This window comes from Lynx canadensis, chromosome B2 (genome assembly GCF_007474595.2).
Source record: "Lynx canadensis isolate LIC74 chromosome B2, mLynCan4.pri.v2, whole genome shotgun sequence".
NCBI lineage: Eukaryota > Metazoa > Chordata > Mammalia > Carnivora > Felidae > Lynx > Lynx canadensis.
The window spans coordinates 109,794,126-109,809,765 of NC_044307.1; the positions used below are offsets into that span (position 1 = coordinate 109,794,126).

Consider the following 15,640-nt stretch of genomic DNA (forward strand, 5'->3'; position numbering starts at 1 on the left):
GCAAACTCAGACCCATATGGTGTCACTTAACTAGTTAATTGTATCAAATAAGTAAATTAGTAACAATCTTGCATACTTATAAGCACAGCATAACCATGACCCCAAAAGATGCAAAGACATTAAAGAAAACTAATGACTAATATTGCACATGAATATAAATAGAAAAAAATATTTAAAAAATATTAGCCAAATTCAGCAATATATTAAAAGAATAAAGTATCGGGGCACCTGGGTGGCGCAGTCGGTTAAGCGTCCGACTTCAGCCAGGTCACGATCTCGCGGTCTGTGAGTTCGAGCCCTGCGTCAGGCTCTGGGCTGATGGCTCAGAGCCTGGAGCCTGTTTCCGTTTCTGTCTCCCTCTCTCTCTGCCCCTCCCCCGTTCATGCTCTGTCTCTCTCTGTCCCAAAAATAAATAAACGTTGAAAAAAAAAATTAAAAAAAAAAAATAAATAAATCACCTTAAAAAAAAAACTTAAAAAAAAAAAGAATAAAGTATCATGATTAAGAAGAGTTCATCTGAAAAATGCAAAGTTAGTTTAACATTCAAAAATCTATCAAATCCATCCTTTCCCCTAAGAATAGGAACAAGCAAATTGTATACTCCTACTTATACACTTAATTAAGTCTTGACAAAATGTACAAAATAATTCAACGAGGTAAAAAGCTTTTCAATTAATTGTGTGGGAACTAGATATCAGGGGGGAAAAGGTGTAAACTCTTACCTCATACCACATAATGAATAACTCAAAACAGATTATAAACCTGCAGTTAAAACTATAAAGTTTTAACCTATGAAGTACAGAAGACTATCTTTATGGCTTTAATGTAAACAAAGATTTTCTGAACAGAACCCTGAAAGTACTGCCCACAGAAGAAAAATTGGTAAGTTGGACTTCATCAAAATTTGACTTTATTTTTCAAATTTTTATTTAAATTCTTGTTAGTTAACATATAGTGTAATATTGGCTTCAGGAGTAAAACTTAGTGATTCATCACTTACACAGAACACACAGTGCTCAACACAAGTACCCTCCTTAATACCGAATACCATTTAACTTATTCTCCACCTATCTCCCCTCCATCCACCCTGTTTGTTCTCTATAGTTAAGTCTCTTATGGTTTGCATCTGTTGTTTCCCCCAAGTTATTAATTTTAACCATTCTGACAGATGCAAAGTGGTATCTCATCATGGTTGATACGGATTTCCCTGATGATCAGTGATATTGAGCATCTTTTCATGTGTCTGTTAGCCATCTGGATGTTTTCTTTGGAAAAATGTTCATGTCTTCTGCCCATTTCTTAACTGAAATATTTATTTTTGGGGTGCTGAGTTTGATAAATTCTTTATAGATTTTGAATACTAACCCTTTATCACATATTTCATTTGCAAATATCTTCTCCCATTCTGTAGGTTGCCTTTTAGTTTGGTGATTGTTCCTTCGCTGTGCAGAAGCTTTTTATCTTGATGAAGTTCTAATAGTTTGCATTTGCTTTTGTTTCCCTTGCCTCTGGAGACATGTCTAGTAAAAAGTTGCTGCCTGTGTTCTCCTCTATGATTTTGATGGTTTCCTATCTCACATTTAGGTCTTTCATCAATTTTGTATTTATTATTGTATATTGTGAAAGAAAGTGGTCCAGTTTCATTCTTCTGCATGTTGCTCTCCAGTTGTCCCAAAACCATTTGTTGAAGTAACTGTCTTTTTCCCATTGGATATTATATCCCACTTTGTCAAAAATTAGCTGCCCATATAGTTGTGGGTCCATTTCTGGGCTTTCTATTCTGTTACATTGATCTATGTGTCTGTTTTTGTGTGAGTACCATACTATCTTGATGACTACAGCTTTGTAATACAGTTTGAAGTCTGATGCCCCCAGCTTTGCATTTGTTTTTCAAGATTGCTTTGGCTATTCAGGGTCTTTGTGGTTCCATACAAATTTTAGGATTGTTTATTCTAGCTCTGTGAAAAATGCTGGTCTTATTGGTAGGGATTCCATTAAATGTGTGGATTGCTCTGGGCAGTATAGACATTTTAGCAATGTTTGTTCTTCCAATCCATGAGCATGGAATGTTTTTCCATTTCTGTGTCATCTTCAATTTCTTTCATAAGTGTTCTATAGTTTTCAGAGTACAGATCTTTCACTTCTTTGGTTGGGTTTACTCCTAGGTATCTTATGGGTTTTGGTGCAGTTGTACATTGGATCAATTCCTTGATTTCTCTTTCTGCTTCTTAAAGGTGGACTTTCATTCATCAAAAGACACCATTAAGGAAATAACTACACAATGGAAGAAAATACCTGCAGCATAAATTAGAGAAAGGATCATATCCATAATCTATAACCACCACCTATAACTCAAACATAAGAAGTCATGAAACCCATATAAAAATGTTGAGGTGGATAGGAAACAAAATACTTGGATAGACATCTCAAAAGAAGAGATGTATCCAACACCATTAATCATCAGGAAAATGTAAATTAAAACCACATGGAGATACTACTGCACACCTACTAAAATAGCTAAAATTTAAGACTGAAAATACCGAGTGTTGGTAAGAATAAAGAGCAATTGGAACTGTCATACACTGTTGGTTAGAGTGTAAAATGGTACAACTATTCTGGAAAATGGTTTGGGAATTTTTCATAACATTGAACATACTTCTCTCTATGAATTCCACTTATCTAAAAGATTGATTTTTATAAACTATTACCAGAACAATTTTTACTTAGACAATAATGCTTAGAATTCTAGTACATATAAAATTGGACTAAACATGAGAAATATTTATCTTCATCTACATACAGATCTATGTGCTTATAATACTAATGTTTCTCTTTTGAAAGTATCATACAGCTAAATATCTTAATAGGAGGAGTGTACAGTGGGCTAAGGGTACTAATAAGGAGCATTCCTGATGCTATCGAATTCTGTACATCTTCTGTAGCAGAAGATGCTGACATCTGTATCAGTGAAGAATGGAATAGTTAAGGATCAAGGTGAGTGAGTTACCCAAAAGGACTATGATACTCCATGTTATATGAGGTTCGGGTTCTTAGTTCTTCCCCATATAAGGAAAGAGTACTTCCAGAGTGATCTAGCTGTCTGCCTGAGGAGTCCTTTTACCTCTTCTGGGATTGTGTAAATAATTTCCCGATCTATGCCTTTTCTAAAAGTTTATGATGCTGTATATTGAGTAAAAACTGAATTCTGCACATTTCAACAGATAATTGTTCCCAATTATGGCTGTTCATCAAATTTCTCTCAGCCTTTTAAAAGTAAAGATAAACAGACTCCACTCCAGACTACTGAAGGAGTTTGCTAAGAGTGAATGTCCAGTCATTTGTATTTTTAAAGACCGCTACAGCTTATTCCTTGTGCACTGAACTGGAGATCAACATTTAAAGGAAAAAAGGTGAAGTTTAGCTACAGTTAAAATTGGACAGGAATAGTCCACCACACAAATTTCATTTTTAAGAATGTAGTAGTTAAATAATCAAAGAGGCGTTTAAATGAGAATATGGGGGAGGGTATTAAACATACCAAAACAAACATCAAATACCCATTCTAAGAAAACACTAATAATAGAGCGCCCTTGGTGGTTCAATCAGTTAAGCGTCTGAATCTTGATTTTGGCTCAGGTCATGATCTCATGGTTCGTGAGCTCAGGACCTACATCAGCTCCATCCTAACCATGGAGCCTGCTTGGGATATTCTCTCTCCCCTCTCTCTCTCTCTGCCTCACCCCCTACTCGCACATGTGTGTGCACGCTCTCTGGCTCTCTCTCTCTGAAGATACATAAACATTAAAAAAAAAAAACCCAATAAATGAAAACAGTAATATTAAATACACATAGGTGACATTAGTGTGAATAAAGCCCCACTGAAAAAAATAAAGTTTCAAAACAGGAATAAAGAAGTCAGAAAATAGTTAACTATTTACTAAATATTTTATTTACAGAGCCACTTCAATTTTAAATTTGTTTGATATATGACAACTTGACAAACAGAAATGGATCTTGGGACTACAAAAGTTCACTGAAATAATCTTTTGTTATATGCAACCTGGACTAAATACAATTTATGAAGCAATAATTAAAATCCTCAGAAATAAAGCAAAATTGATGGGGTAAAATAAAATTCAATGATAAAAATATATGTCTTCATGGGATTCTGATGTATCACTGGTACCCAATGACTTATTGAAACATGCGCATCTATGTGTGAGATACATAATAGGTGCTTAATAAACACTGAGTGAATGAGTAGAAAAATGAATAAATGAATGAACAAGAAATTATACTTCATATCAAATGGAACAAGGTAGAGATGTAAATGGATATGGATTTAAAAATATTTTCTGTATATTGAAATTAAGTAACAAATGGACGATATAGTTCCTACTCCCTGGAGTCACTATGAAAAACATGTTGCTGATAAAAAATCAACCAATGACACCTGTAGCATCATAGTTACCCTACTTAATGTCAATTCAGTCACAGTATTAACTATTTGAAATAACCAATCAATTTAATTGTAAACACAACGGTCTCAGAACAAAAAGAGTTGGAAAAATTGGCTTAATATTGACTGAAATTGCTCACTCTGGTAATGAATTATGTTCTGTTTTTGGTTTGCAAGCTAGCACACAGAGCAGTAGTAGAAGATATGAAATCTATTCCGCCTGGCACTTGGCTAACGTGGAAAAAATTAATTTTTAGAAGAGTAAAGAACTTCTCCACTGGAGTACATTTCCATGGTTAGAGAAGCAGTTACCGCTTTGTTGTTTACGGATTCTTCTGAAAGCCCTGCTGTATTTGTTATAAAGTCAAAGAACTCTCACCATCCAAAGGAGTCAACCAATCGGTATACTCTCTCCTACCTCCTTCCTTCCCCAGAGACAGTCTGCAGACTCTGTTGCTTCTCTTTTAACATGTGGTTGTAACTATCCATTTTATTCAATTCTTACTGACATAAAATTCAACTTCTTGTGGCCAAGCTATTGTGAGTCTCAGTCTCCTAATTGGTATAATCAGCATTATTTGGGGGAAAAAAAGGAATTTTCTTTCCAGGTCTCTATGCAATGACCCTTTCCTGCAAGTCTCCCTTTCTAGTTTTTTCAGCTGTAATAGCCCAGCAGGCCACACTGATGCCACTCTTTCTGCTCCATTATCACTTCTTCCTCTTATCCTCCATGATGGCACTAGTCAACTCTGATCACTCTTTCCACTGAAAACCTGTGGCACTTGAAACAAAACCCCTCATTTGATAATAACCCAATTTAAATACCATAATTAAAGGCATATTGCCTGAAATAAAATAGTGAGCTGGAAAATACCAGTTTTCTTTATTTTCTCTTACTAAATGCTGCAATTTACTTAATTCATGATTGTATTACTATTTCCCCTCTTTTGAGGACATGTAATCCATGTTATATATTTCCTTGCAATTATCAAGTGTACTCACAAACATGCTCCCTAAATGTAAGATAGAAAAGAGCATATTTGCTGAATGCCAAAGAAGGTAGAAAATGTGTTTATATATATTAAGGTTAAAAGTATTTTAATAGTCAAAAGGTGAAACAATGCAATATTTTCTGATTTCTTTCCAACTTTTTGATTAAAAGCATAAAGAGTAAAGTCCTAACATTAAAAATAATTACTACCTTTAAAGGTATATTTCTCATTTAAAGAAGCAATTACAGTAGGAAAAAAAATCCCCAACTCATTCCAGGGAATTAAACCAAGAAAAAATTGACATCACTTAAGATTTGGAAAGATACCTATATAGATGTACAAACTGCAATTGTGCAGAAATTTGTTCATTCCTTTTTCTTTAAGGGGATAAATGGCTAAACTAATCTGATTTTTCCAGATTTGCAAATTTTATAATGGATTGAAATCCTGAGGGAACTAACAACAGATGGATGATTGTGTTATTCTAATTTCAGCTACCTTAGGGTTTAAGCAAGCTGTCATTTTTAAAAAGACAATTTCTCATTTCAAGAAACATGAAAAAAACCAATGAATATATCTATCCAGCATTTGATTTGAAACATCTTTTATATCAAAACATGGTTTTTATTTATTTAAAGTAAATAGAGTGAAATTTTATAATAGGAAACCATTGATTCACTAGCCAAAACAATAAATGATGAAGGGTAAGGATATCTAAAGCTATGGGAAGAAAATGATGTTAGCAATAAGCTTACCCTATCATAATATATACTGTACAATCAATAAATAAGAAGCTACCTTATTTTTGGCTGTACTCTAAAACTCCAGTGGACAGCTGTTCAGCAGGAGCCTTTAAAGAATTTAAATTCACATTTGGAGTTTATCTGCCTCGATCATACATCCAAAAAAGCCATCTGAAATCTCCCTCAGCATAATTGAGAAATTTAATACAGGGCAATGAATGTGTACATATTGAGCAATTAGTCTTGTTAAGTATTAGATGATTTATAAAACATATCTACAGAAAATGTGACCCAACAATGTGCCAAGGATAGCTGCAGAAATTGGAGATTATACTGAAGACTAGGGAATGGCCACACAAATCTCTCCATAATTACCATTTCTTGTTTCCTCTCTTAGTCACAGACATGACCATTAATCCCTGTATGTTTTCACATACATTTCCAGGCTTATTCATAAAGTTATCATTTTCTTCACAAATAGTCTTCTGCAAAATTCTCTTCACAATTTGTTTTCTTTCCTCTGTACTTCAATTGCCTGATTTTAAATGTGATGATTATGCCTACTGCAAAGTGTAGTTATTCATAGGGTTGAATAAAGAACACACATCAAGTACCTCAACATACTACTTAGCTCATAAGAGGTGCTCAATATGTATCAATTCCCTTCATCTACCTAAATTTCTGTTTAATACTACCTTATATTTTCCTCTCATTTCTTTGTTCTCATTTTCTTATGTTCTATTTCACCCCTTTGCCAAACCTGCATTAAAGGTTACTGTGTAAATAATTAGGTGTATGTTCATATGTGTATATGCAATTACCAATATATTTAGAATTGTTATACAGATGTATTTGTGTGAATACAGATAATTATGTTACAGTATATGTATTTATTTTAATAAAAATATATCAAATACTATATTAAAGATACAAAGGAGTTTGAGACCTAATGGGATAATTGAAACTAGCCACATACAACAAATATCAAAATAGTAGTTTAAAGTGAATATAATAATGAGCACAGAGGAGGAACATCTACTTAGTAAGAGGGAAGGGAACATTGTAGCTGCAACTTTACAGTTGAGTTGGACATTATCCTATGGGTGTCACGGGGAGAGGAAAGCTCATTCAGGAGGAAGAGGCAGAACAAAGGTTCAGTGACATGAATGCACGGGAGGTCTTTGATAGTGGTAATAGAGTCAGAGGGATAGGCTGGCCCAGACTGGAAGTAAATATTTTTAGGTAAATATGATGTACAGTGTCTAACTTGAATAAATATTTAAATGATAATTTCTCCAGCAAACAGAGGAGTCATGCCACCGTAATGAGGAAGAGGAGCAATATCTCTTGATTATCTATTAATCATGAGTCTTTGCTACATCTCTGCTATGTTCACTATCTCTTTGTTTACCAACCCTCCCATTCTGGATATTCACCTTTGGCAGATTTCACTCTACTTCATCCTTTACACAGTCACTAAAATAATCTTCCTAAAGTACAGATGAATCAAGTAAGGCTTCTGCTCAGAAATCTCAAAGGATTTCATCTATTGCCTACTAAAATTAAGACAAACTGATTGACATAATTTATGAAGCCCCCCTCCTTCATTCTTTTAGCCATTCTTTTATTTGTCAAATATTTCTTAATACTGCCATTCTAGTTGCAGAAGATATGATAGATAAGATATGGAAACTACCCTATAGGAGTTTACTGTCACATGAAGAATTAGACATTAAGTCAGAATGTGAGAAAGATATGACAGAGATGCATATTGGCTTTGTATATGAAGCTGATGATTTAGCAATTTATATTTCCAGCTCACATTTTTCCCCTAAATGCTAGATTCAAATATCCAATCCAGTGTAAAAAACATTATCTATTTAAATGTATAACAAGCATTCAAAACATAACATAAAATCAAGCTCTTCACCCCCTCTCTCAAACCTATTTCTCCCCCATATCAGTGTATGATAATCTCATCCTTCCAGTGGTTTGGATCAATAACTTAGAGTCTTTAATTCCTTCCTTTCTCTTACATTCCATAGTCAATCTGTTACTCAATTCTGTTGGCTCTCTAATCAAAATATACCAAGGATCCAAATATTTCTATCTCCCACTGACAGCCTCATCCAGACTATTACCATTTTTCACCTGCATCTTCTCAATAGCCTCCTAATCCATCTTCCTGCTTTAGTCCTTTGTCCTCCCTTCAGTCTTTTCTCAACACAGCCACCATAGTGATTTTTGTGTAAGTCTGAGGATGTGTTCCTATGTTCAAGATGCTACAGTGACTTTCAAAAGCCCTCTATCATCCTTCCCTGTATGCCTTCAATACCTACAATGCTTCTCCTATACTTGTGTTCAGACACTCATGTCTCCTTCCTGGTCACTAGCTGGAATTCTCCTCCCCTGAAAATATCTACTTATCTTGCCCCCAACTTCTGCTAGTCTGAACATGATTTAATAATGTAACCTTCGTGCCCAAATAGCACTCTGTAGCCCTCTTCCCTGCTGTGTATTTCTCATTCGCTATCATATTATTTGATATACTGAAACATTTATTTCTTTATTGTCTGTGCTCCCACCAGAAGGCAAGATTTTCTCCTTCTTTTGTTTCCTGCTGTGCTTAAATGCTTAGAAAAATTCTACTAAATACTAGAGAACGATATCCATTTAATAAACGAGTGTGTATTTGGGTGGGGGAAGGAGAAGTTGACCGTACTAATAGTTTAGGGTTCCTGAAAAATAAATAAAAGGCAAGGAGAGAAAGACATGATGCTGGAGAGGAAGAAAAGGGAAGGATAACATAAGGCCTTAGGTTTTATAAGAAGCTTAGACTTTATGCAATGGTCAATGGTGATCTTCCAGGGAATACAGGAATGAATGGTTCAGATTCACACTTCAAAGATCACTCTGAGAGCAGCACAAAGAATACCTTTGAAGAGAAATCAGATTCTAATCAGCAACACCAGGAAAAGAGGTTGTTGTAATACTCAAGGCAAGAAGTAATGGTGGCCTGAACAAAGAAATCAATTAAGTAGATACACTTGAGATCTATTAAGAACACAGAATTAACATGGTTTGGTAATTGGGAAGAAAATGTGGACTTAAATCCACATAAAATGTGGATTTACTCAGTTTCTGGTTTAGGTGGACAGTAGTACTGCCCACCAAAATAGACAATGTAGAAAAAGAGTACATATCAATAAGGTCTGATAAGGTGAGGGCCCTGTTGGACATTTCAAGTTTGAGGGCTTCCATAGCACCTCTAGGTGATATTTACCTATCAAGTAGCTGGGAATACCACAATGAAGCTTATAGTTGATCTTTGAATGGAGGATGTGAATCAGAAGTTATCAATATATAAAGGAGGTAAAATCGTACAAACAAATGAGATCACTAGAGGACAGTGAATAGAATCAGAAGAGAAGACACTGCCTTAAAGGAAAATAACTTTTGATGGGTAGATAGGAAAAAAAAGAGCTCAGAAAGGAGTTAGAAAGTTATAAGAAAACTCACACATTTGCACAGAAGAGACTGAAAGATATCTAGATTATCCATAACACCAAGTGAGAGATTTTTAAGATGCAAGTTTGTGCGTATTTTTAATCTAATTAGCTCTATGAAATATTATCTATTTTTTAGATAATTAAGTACTTTTCAAAATTCAAGATGTTTAAAACGTACCTGTATATTCCACTGAGGGGAAGTAACATTCAGATGGGCTTTCAGAGAGATGAAGCACAAATTTTTCAAGCAATTCTGGTAAAGCTGTAATAAACAAGAGAATAATTAGGATATTAAAGGTTAAGAATATACATGATAATACATCTCTAAAGTCACAGACTAGTAGATAAAAGTCATCTGAACTTCTTCACAGTTACACTCTTAAGGGGGTCCAATTCAAAACACATACCACTTTAATATTCATAACAATGTTTCCAATGTAAATTAAATTTTAATTGCTTCACTGAGAACCTATTCAATGTAAAACTGGAAAAGAATCATGTTATCTTTAGATTCTCTACGGATTACTTCAGAACTTGCTAAATGATTTCGATACAGAAAGAAAATCATCACTAATTAGGCTATAATATCTTATCATTATTCACACATACAAAAAAAAAAAAAATATCTGAACTCCAGGACCACAGTCAAGGGACAGTTCTCCTCTTTCAAAACCAGGACATGTTAGGTGTTTTAGACACTTTGCAACTTTATATATGTTCAAGACAACTGGATCAAAAGTAAGCTTGCCAGCAACTGGGCAAAGGGTAAGATGCACTGGCAGAAAACAGGAATTTTAGGGCAATGATACTCTTCTGTATGATAAATCTCCCCCATTATACATTTGTTAAAATTGATAAAATGTACACGGCACCTGGGTGGCTCAGTTGTTTAAGCATCTGACTTCGACTCAGGTCATGATCTCCTGGTTCATGAGTTTGAGCCTCGCATTAGGTTCATTGCTTTCAGTACAGAGCCCACTTCAGATCTTCTGTCCCCCTCCCCCACCCCTCCCCCACTCACATGCGTGTGCTTTCTCTCTCTCAAAAAATAAACACTAAAAAAAATTCATAGGATGTACAAACACTAGGAATGAACCCTAATATAAACTATGTACTTTGGGAGACAATGATGTGTCAATGTAGGTTCATTGATTGTAACAAGGGTATCACTCTGATGTGAGATATTTATAGTGGGGAAAGTTGTGCATATATGCAGGCATAGAATGTATATGGGAATTCTGTACTTTCTGCTGAATTTTGCTGCGAATCTAAAGTTGCTCTAAAAAATAAAGTTCATATTTAAAAAAATAGGAAGAGGGGCACCTGGGTGGCTCAGTCGGTTAAGCGTCCAACTTCAGCTCAGGTCATGATCTCACGGTCTGTGAGTTCGAGCCCCGTGTCGGGCTCTGTGCTGACAGCTCAGAGCCTGGAGCCTGTTTCAGATTCTGTGTCTCCCTCTCTCTGACCCTCCCCGTTCATGCTCTGTCTCTCTTTGTCTCAAAAATAAATAAAACGTTAAAAAAATTAAAAAAAAATAGGAAGAAATGCCTTTCTACTAGTGGAACAGTACAGAACTGAGCAAAAAAAAAAAGTTAGCTTTTCTCTGACAATGCCACATAGATATGCCACTGTGTTTGAATTTATTATCCTCAAAATGTATATAACCAGTTGAATTATACTTAATATAGAATCCAGAATTATTTTGCTGGAAAGAAATGTATCTTTAAAGCAACTTACATGCTTATACATGTATATTTAGCAAGCAAGTTTAAGTCACCTTTAAAAAAATTTTTTTTAATGTTTATATATTTTTGAGAGAGACAGAGACAGAATGCAAGTGGGTTAGGGGCAGAAAGAGAGAGAGACACAGAATCTGAGGCATGCTCCAGGCTACAAGCTGTCAGCACAGAGCCCTGACATGGGGCTCGAACTCACGAGCTGTGAGATAATGACCAGAGCCGAAGTCAGTTGCTCAAACAACTGAGCCACCCAGGTGCCCCAAGTCACCTTTTAAACTATGTATTACATTCAGGATATTGACTCTGATTTATATTAATCAAATGGTCTCTTTTTCATATCCAAGTACATTTTAAGCACATAAGTCACAAAGAAAATTAGTGTTCAACATGTGAAAAATGTAAATCAAATAGGAATAACAACATGTGCTTTCCAATAACTGTAGCTCTGATAAGTCATGTATCACAATATTTTAATGCCTTAAGGTAAAAACAAAATTTACTGAATTCTACTCATATTATGATTTCAAATTAAAGTAAGTATTAAAAAGTATGAGAATGTAATTGTTGAGGATCAGAAAGGGCACCAGTATTGACAATTATTTGAACTTCTAGTTGTTTAAGGGTTCTATCTTCACAGGCAGAAGGATAAATTCTCTCACTCACAGAAAAATCTTTCAAAGTTTTTTTATCTATGAATCTATACATAAATAATAACCCTTAGGTGAGAGCTTTCAACCTCCATGTGTTTATGTCACTTAATATTGTCTCTTGAGATTATAATTTTTTAAGAGTATCTTGATGAATTTTAGAAACAATCATTCTGAATTCAATGATACAAATAAGAGGTGAGATACACATGAGTAGCAAAGGTTATATAAAAAGTTAGTTTTAAAGTGGAAATATTCATTTAAAATTATAATCATTCTCATTTTAGTACAATGATATGTTTGCTATGTGTTATGCACCCAAGTAAAATGTTTGAATTAATGAGAAAAGTCACAGCATACTGCTAAACAATTCTTTGAATCCTATGCCCCAAATCAGGGTTAGCCATCAGACAGACACCTAAACAAACTCCATGAACTGGGAAAATTCTTTATCACATCTGTGAGGGAGGTAAACACAATATGATTTGAAACTTAATAGCCACCAGACTAATTGCAGGTGTTTACAAAGCACACTATTTTCTGGGAAGTACTGATCTTAAAATGCAAAATTATGCTATTAGATCCATACATTGAGAGCTTTTAGATAAAGTAATTCTAGACATCATATGCAAAAATGGCATTACCAAACTATCTGAAGAAGGTTCTGGATTTCTACTGGTTCCAATACAGTATATTCATTTTGCCCAGCAACCCTTATGAACAGCACTAGGCAGTTCCAAATATTTTGAGAGATAGGCTATAGTCATGGAATAATACTAAAAACTAATCTACATGTGGTACTTGCCTTTTCAATGTTCTCAAGTAGCTTATATTCATTCTTTCCTCTATATTTTTAAAGAAAATTTACTTTATATAATTATAGATTCAGAAAGTTGTGAGGACAGTACAGAGATAACTTCCTTTATCCCTTCATTTAGAATAGGTCTGCTTTGACAAATTCTTCATCTGAAAATGTCTTGATTTTCTATTCCTGAAGACTATTTTCAGTGCTTGAATGTCACACTACTCCCTCTGTCCTCCATCTTTTCTGGTGAGAAATCAACAGTATTGATTTTCCCCTGTAGGTAAGATGTTGTTTCTTCTGGGGCGCCTGGGTGGCTCAGTCGGTTAAGTGTCCGATTTCATCTCAGGTCATGATTTCATCATTCATGAGTTCGAGCCCCGCGTCCAGCTCTGTGCTGACAACTCAGAGCCTGGAACTTGCTTCGGATTCTGTGTCTCCATCTCTCTCTCTGCCCCTCCCCTGCTCATGCTCTGTCTCTATCTTTCAAAAATAAACGTTGAAAAAAATTAAAAAAAAGATGTTTCTTCCCTTTTCTGCTTTCAAGATTCTTTTTGTCTTCAGTTTTTATTTTTTAAATTTATTTTAACGTTTATTTTTGAGACAGAGACAGAGCATGAAAGGGGGAGGGGCAGATAGAGAGGGAGACACAAAATCCAAAACAGGCTCCAGGCTGTCAGCACAGAGCCCGACATGGGGCTTGAACTCACGGACCACGAGATCATGACCTGAGCCGAAGTCAGATGCTTTACCGACTGAGCCACCCAGGTGCCCCTTGTCTTTAGTTTTTAAAAGTTTGACTATATTGTGTCTTGGTGTAAGTTTCTTTGGGTTTACCTTGGTTGTGGTTCTTGAATCCACAAGTTTAGGTTTCTTGAAAATTTGGAAAGTTTTTAACTATATTTCTTCAAATACATTTGTAGTCCTAACCTCTTTCTAGGTCTCCAATGACATGTTAGATCTTTTGTTATGGTTCCATAAGTCTCTGGGACTCTGTTATTTTTTTCTGTTTTTCAGTCTATTTCCTCTCTGTTAATACCTTCAAGTTTACCAATCCTTCCTTCTGTCCTTTCCAATTTATTGTTGACCAATCCATTTAGCTTTTTATTTTGGTTACAGTGTTTTCATTTCTAAAATGTCCTTTTGGATTTTCTTTATTTCTTTGTTGATACTTTCTAATTTTAAATTTGCATATGTGAGACAAAAAAACATGTGTGGAAGGGAGGGAAGGAGGGGTGGTGGCCCTGTTACTACTGAGTGATGGTAAAAATCCTGAACTTTCTACCTGAGTCTCCTCTGATACAATCCTAGCAAGGAGCAGCAAGGGTGCCCCATTACTGCCAGGTAAGGACGGAAGTCCAGGCTATGCCCAAGTCTTGCTAGCAGGATTCTCTATGGTGGATTCTATGGTTGGATTAAAGTGGTCATTTTCTATAAAAAGTATCTTGATAGGCTACCCCTCTCCTGCTCCTTTTGGTTAAAGAGAGTATGCTTTTATTGACCCCGCCTTTTGATCCTATGACTTGATGGCCTTCTTAATCACTCTTTCTAGGATATACTAGGCAAAAAGAAAATTCAGAGAATTCACCTCTGAGGTGCCCACAAATATATACCACTTGTCTCTGAAAATGTAATTTCTCCAACAACAAAATATATTTTTCCCACTTTAATTTTATAACAAATGATACAAATATGAAAACCATAAAGCATGGCTAATAAAGTGGACAATTTTATAGTTTACAAAAAAAAATCTATCATATGTTTACATTAGAACCTTTTCCTTAGACTTTTATTCAAAATAATGTTCATTTAAAAATGATGATTTTTAGAAAACAAATGCACAAGTAACTATGTGAATATAAAACAAATTATTTGCGGGGCGCCTGGGTGGCTTGGTCGGTTAAGCGTCCGACTTCGGCTCTGGTCATGATCTCACAGTCGTGAGTTCAAGCCCCACGTCGGGCTCTGTGCTGACAGCTCAGAGCCTGGAGCCTGTTTCAGATTCTGTGTCCCCCTCTCTCTCTGCTCCTCCCCTGTTCATGCTCTGTCTCTCTCTGTCTCAAAAATAAATAAATGTTAAAAAAAAAAAACAAAAAACAAATTATTTGCTAGTTTAGGAAACATAGCCATCACCTCAAAATAAAATTCCAATTTCCTTAAGAGTAACTACATTTATTTGGCTGGATGTGGCAGAGTTTTAAAATATGTATCAGCGCAGTCGGTTAAGCGTCCGACTTCAGCCAGGTCACCATCTTGCGGTCCGTGAGTTCGAGCCCCGCGTCGGGCTCTGGGCTGATGGCTCAGAGCCTGGAGCCTGTTCCCGATTCTGTGTCTCCCTCTCTCTCTGCCCCTCCCCCATTCATGCTCTGTCTCTCTCTGTCCCGAAAATAAATAAACGTTGAAAAAAAAAATGTTTAAAATATGTATCAATAAAAAAGTCAATCAAGTTTCCAAAAATATAGCAGTATGGTAAATTCAGGGGAAAGCTGGTGAAACCAAGCAAATTATTACCTAGGTAAAGTCAGATCAGTATTCAATTTTGCTTACCAAGACCTCTTAGTTTAAAAAAAAGTTTTGTTGTCTCTCAGATTTTAATTTTTTTGATAGTTTATGTGCTGCCTACAATTTTACTGGTATTAGGGAGTAAGGGTCAGTGGGCATCTTCCTCCATGTTCTTTCTGGCCTCCAGCTTCCTTGCATCTCAGATTTTAATTTTTGTTTTCAAGGATCATAAGTTTCTCAGAAGTTA

The 15,640-nt window shown here is 35.4% G+C and overlaps 1 protein-coding gene across 1 annotated transcript in view; it reads right to left on the reverse strand.

Moving 5' to 3' along the window:
* Positions 1-15,640, reverse strand: part of TBC1D32 (TBC1 domain family member 32) — a 201,163-nt gene that overhangs the window by 35,491 nt on the left and 150,032 nt on the right. Inside the window, 1 exon segment of the mRNA XM_030316251.1 lies at positions 9,882-9,965. Within this exon segment, the coding sequence (XP_030172111.1) occupies positions 9,882-9,965 (84 nt within the window).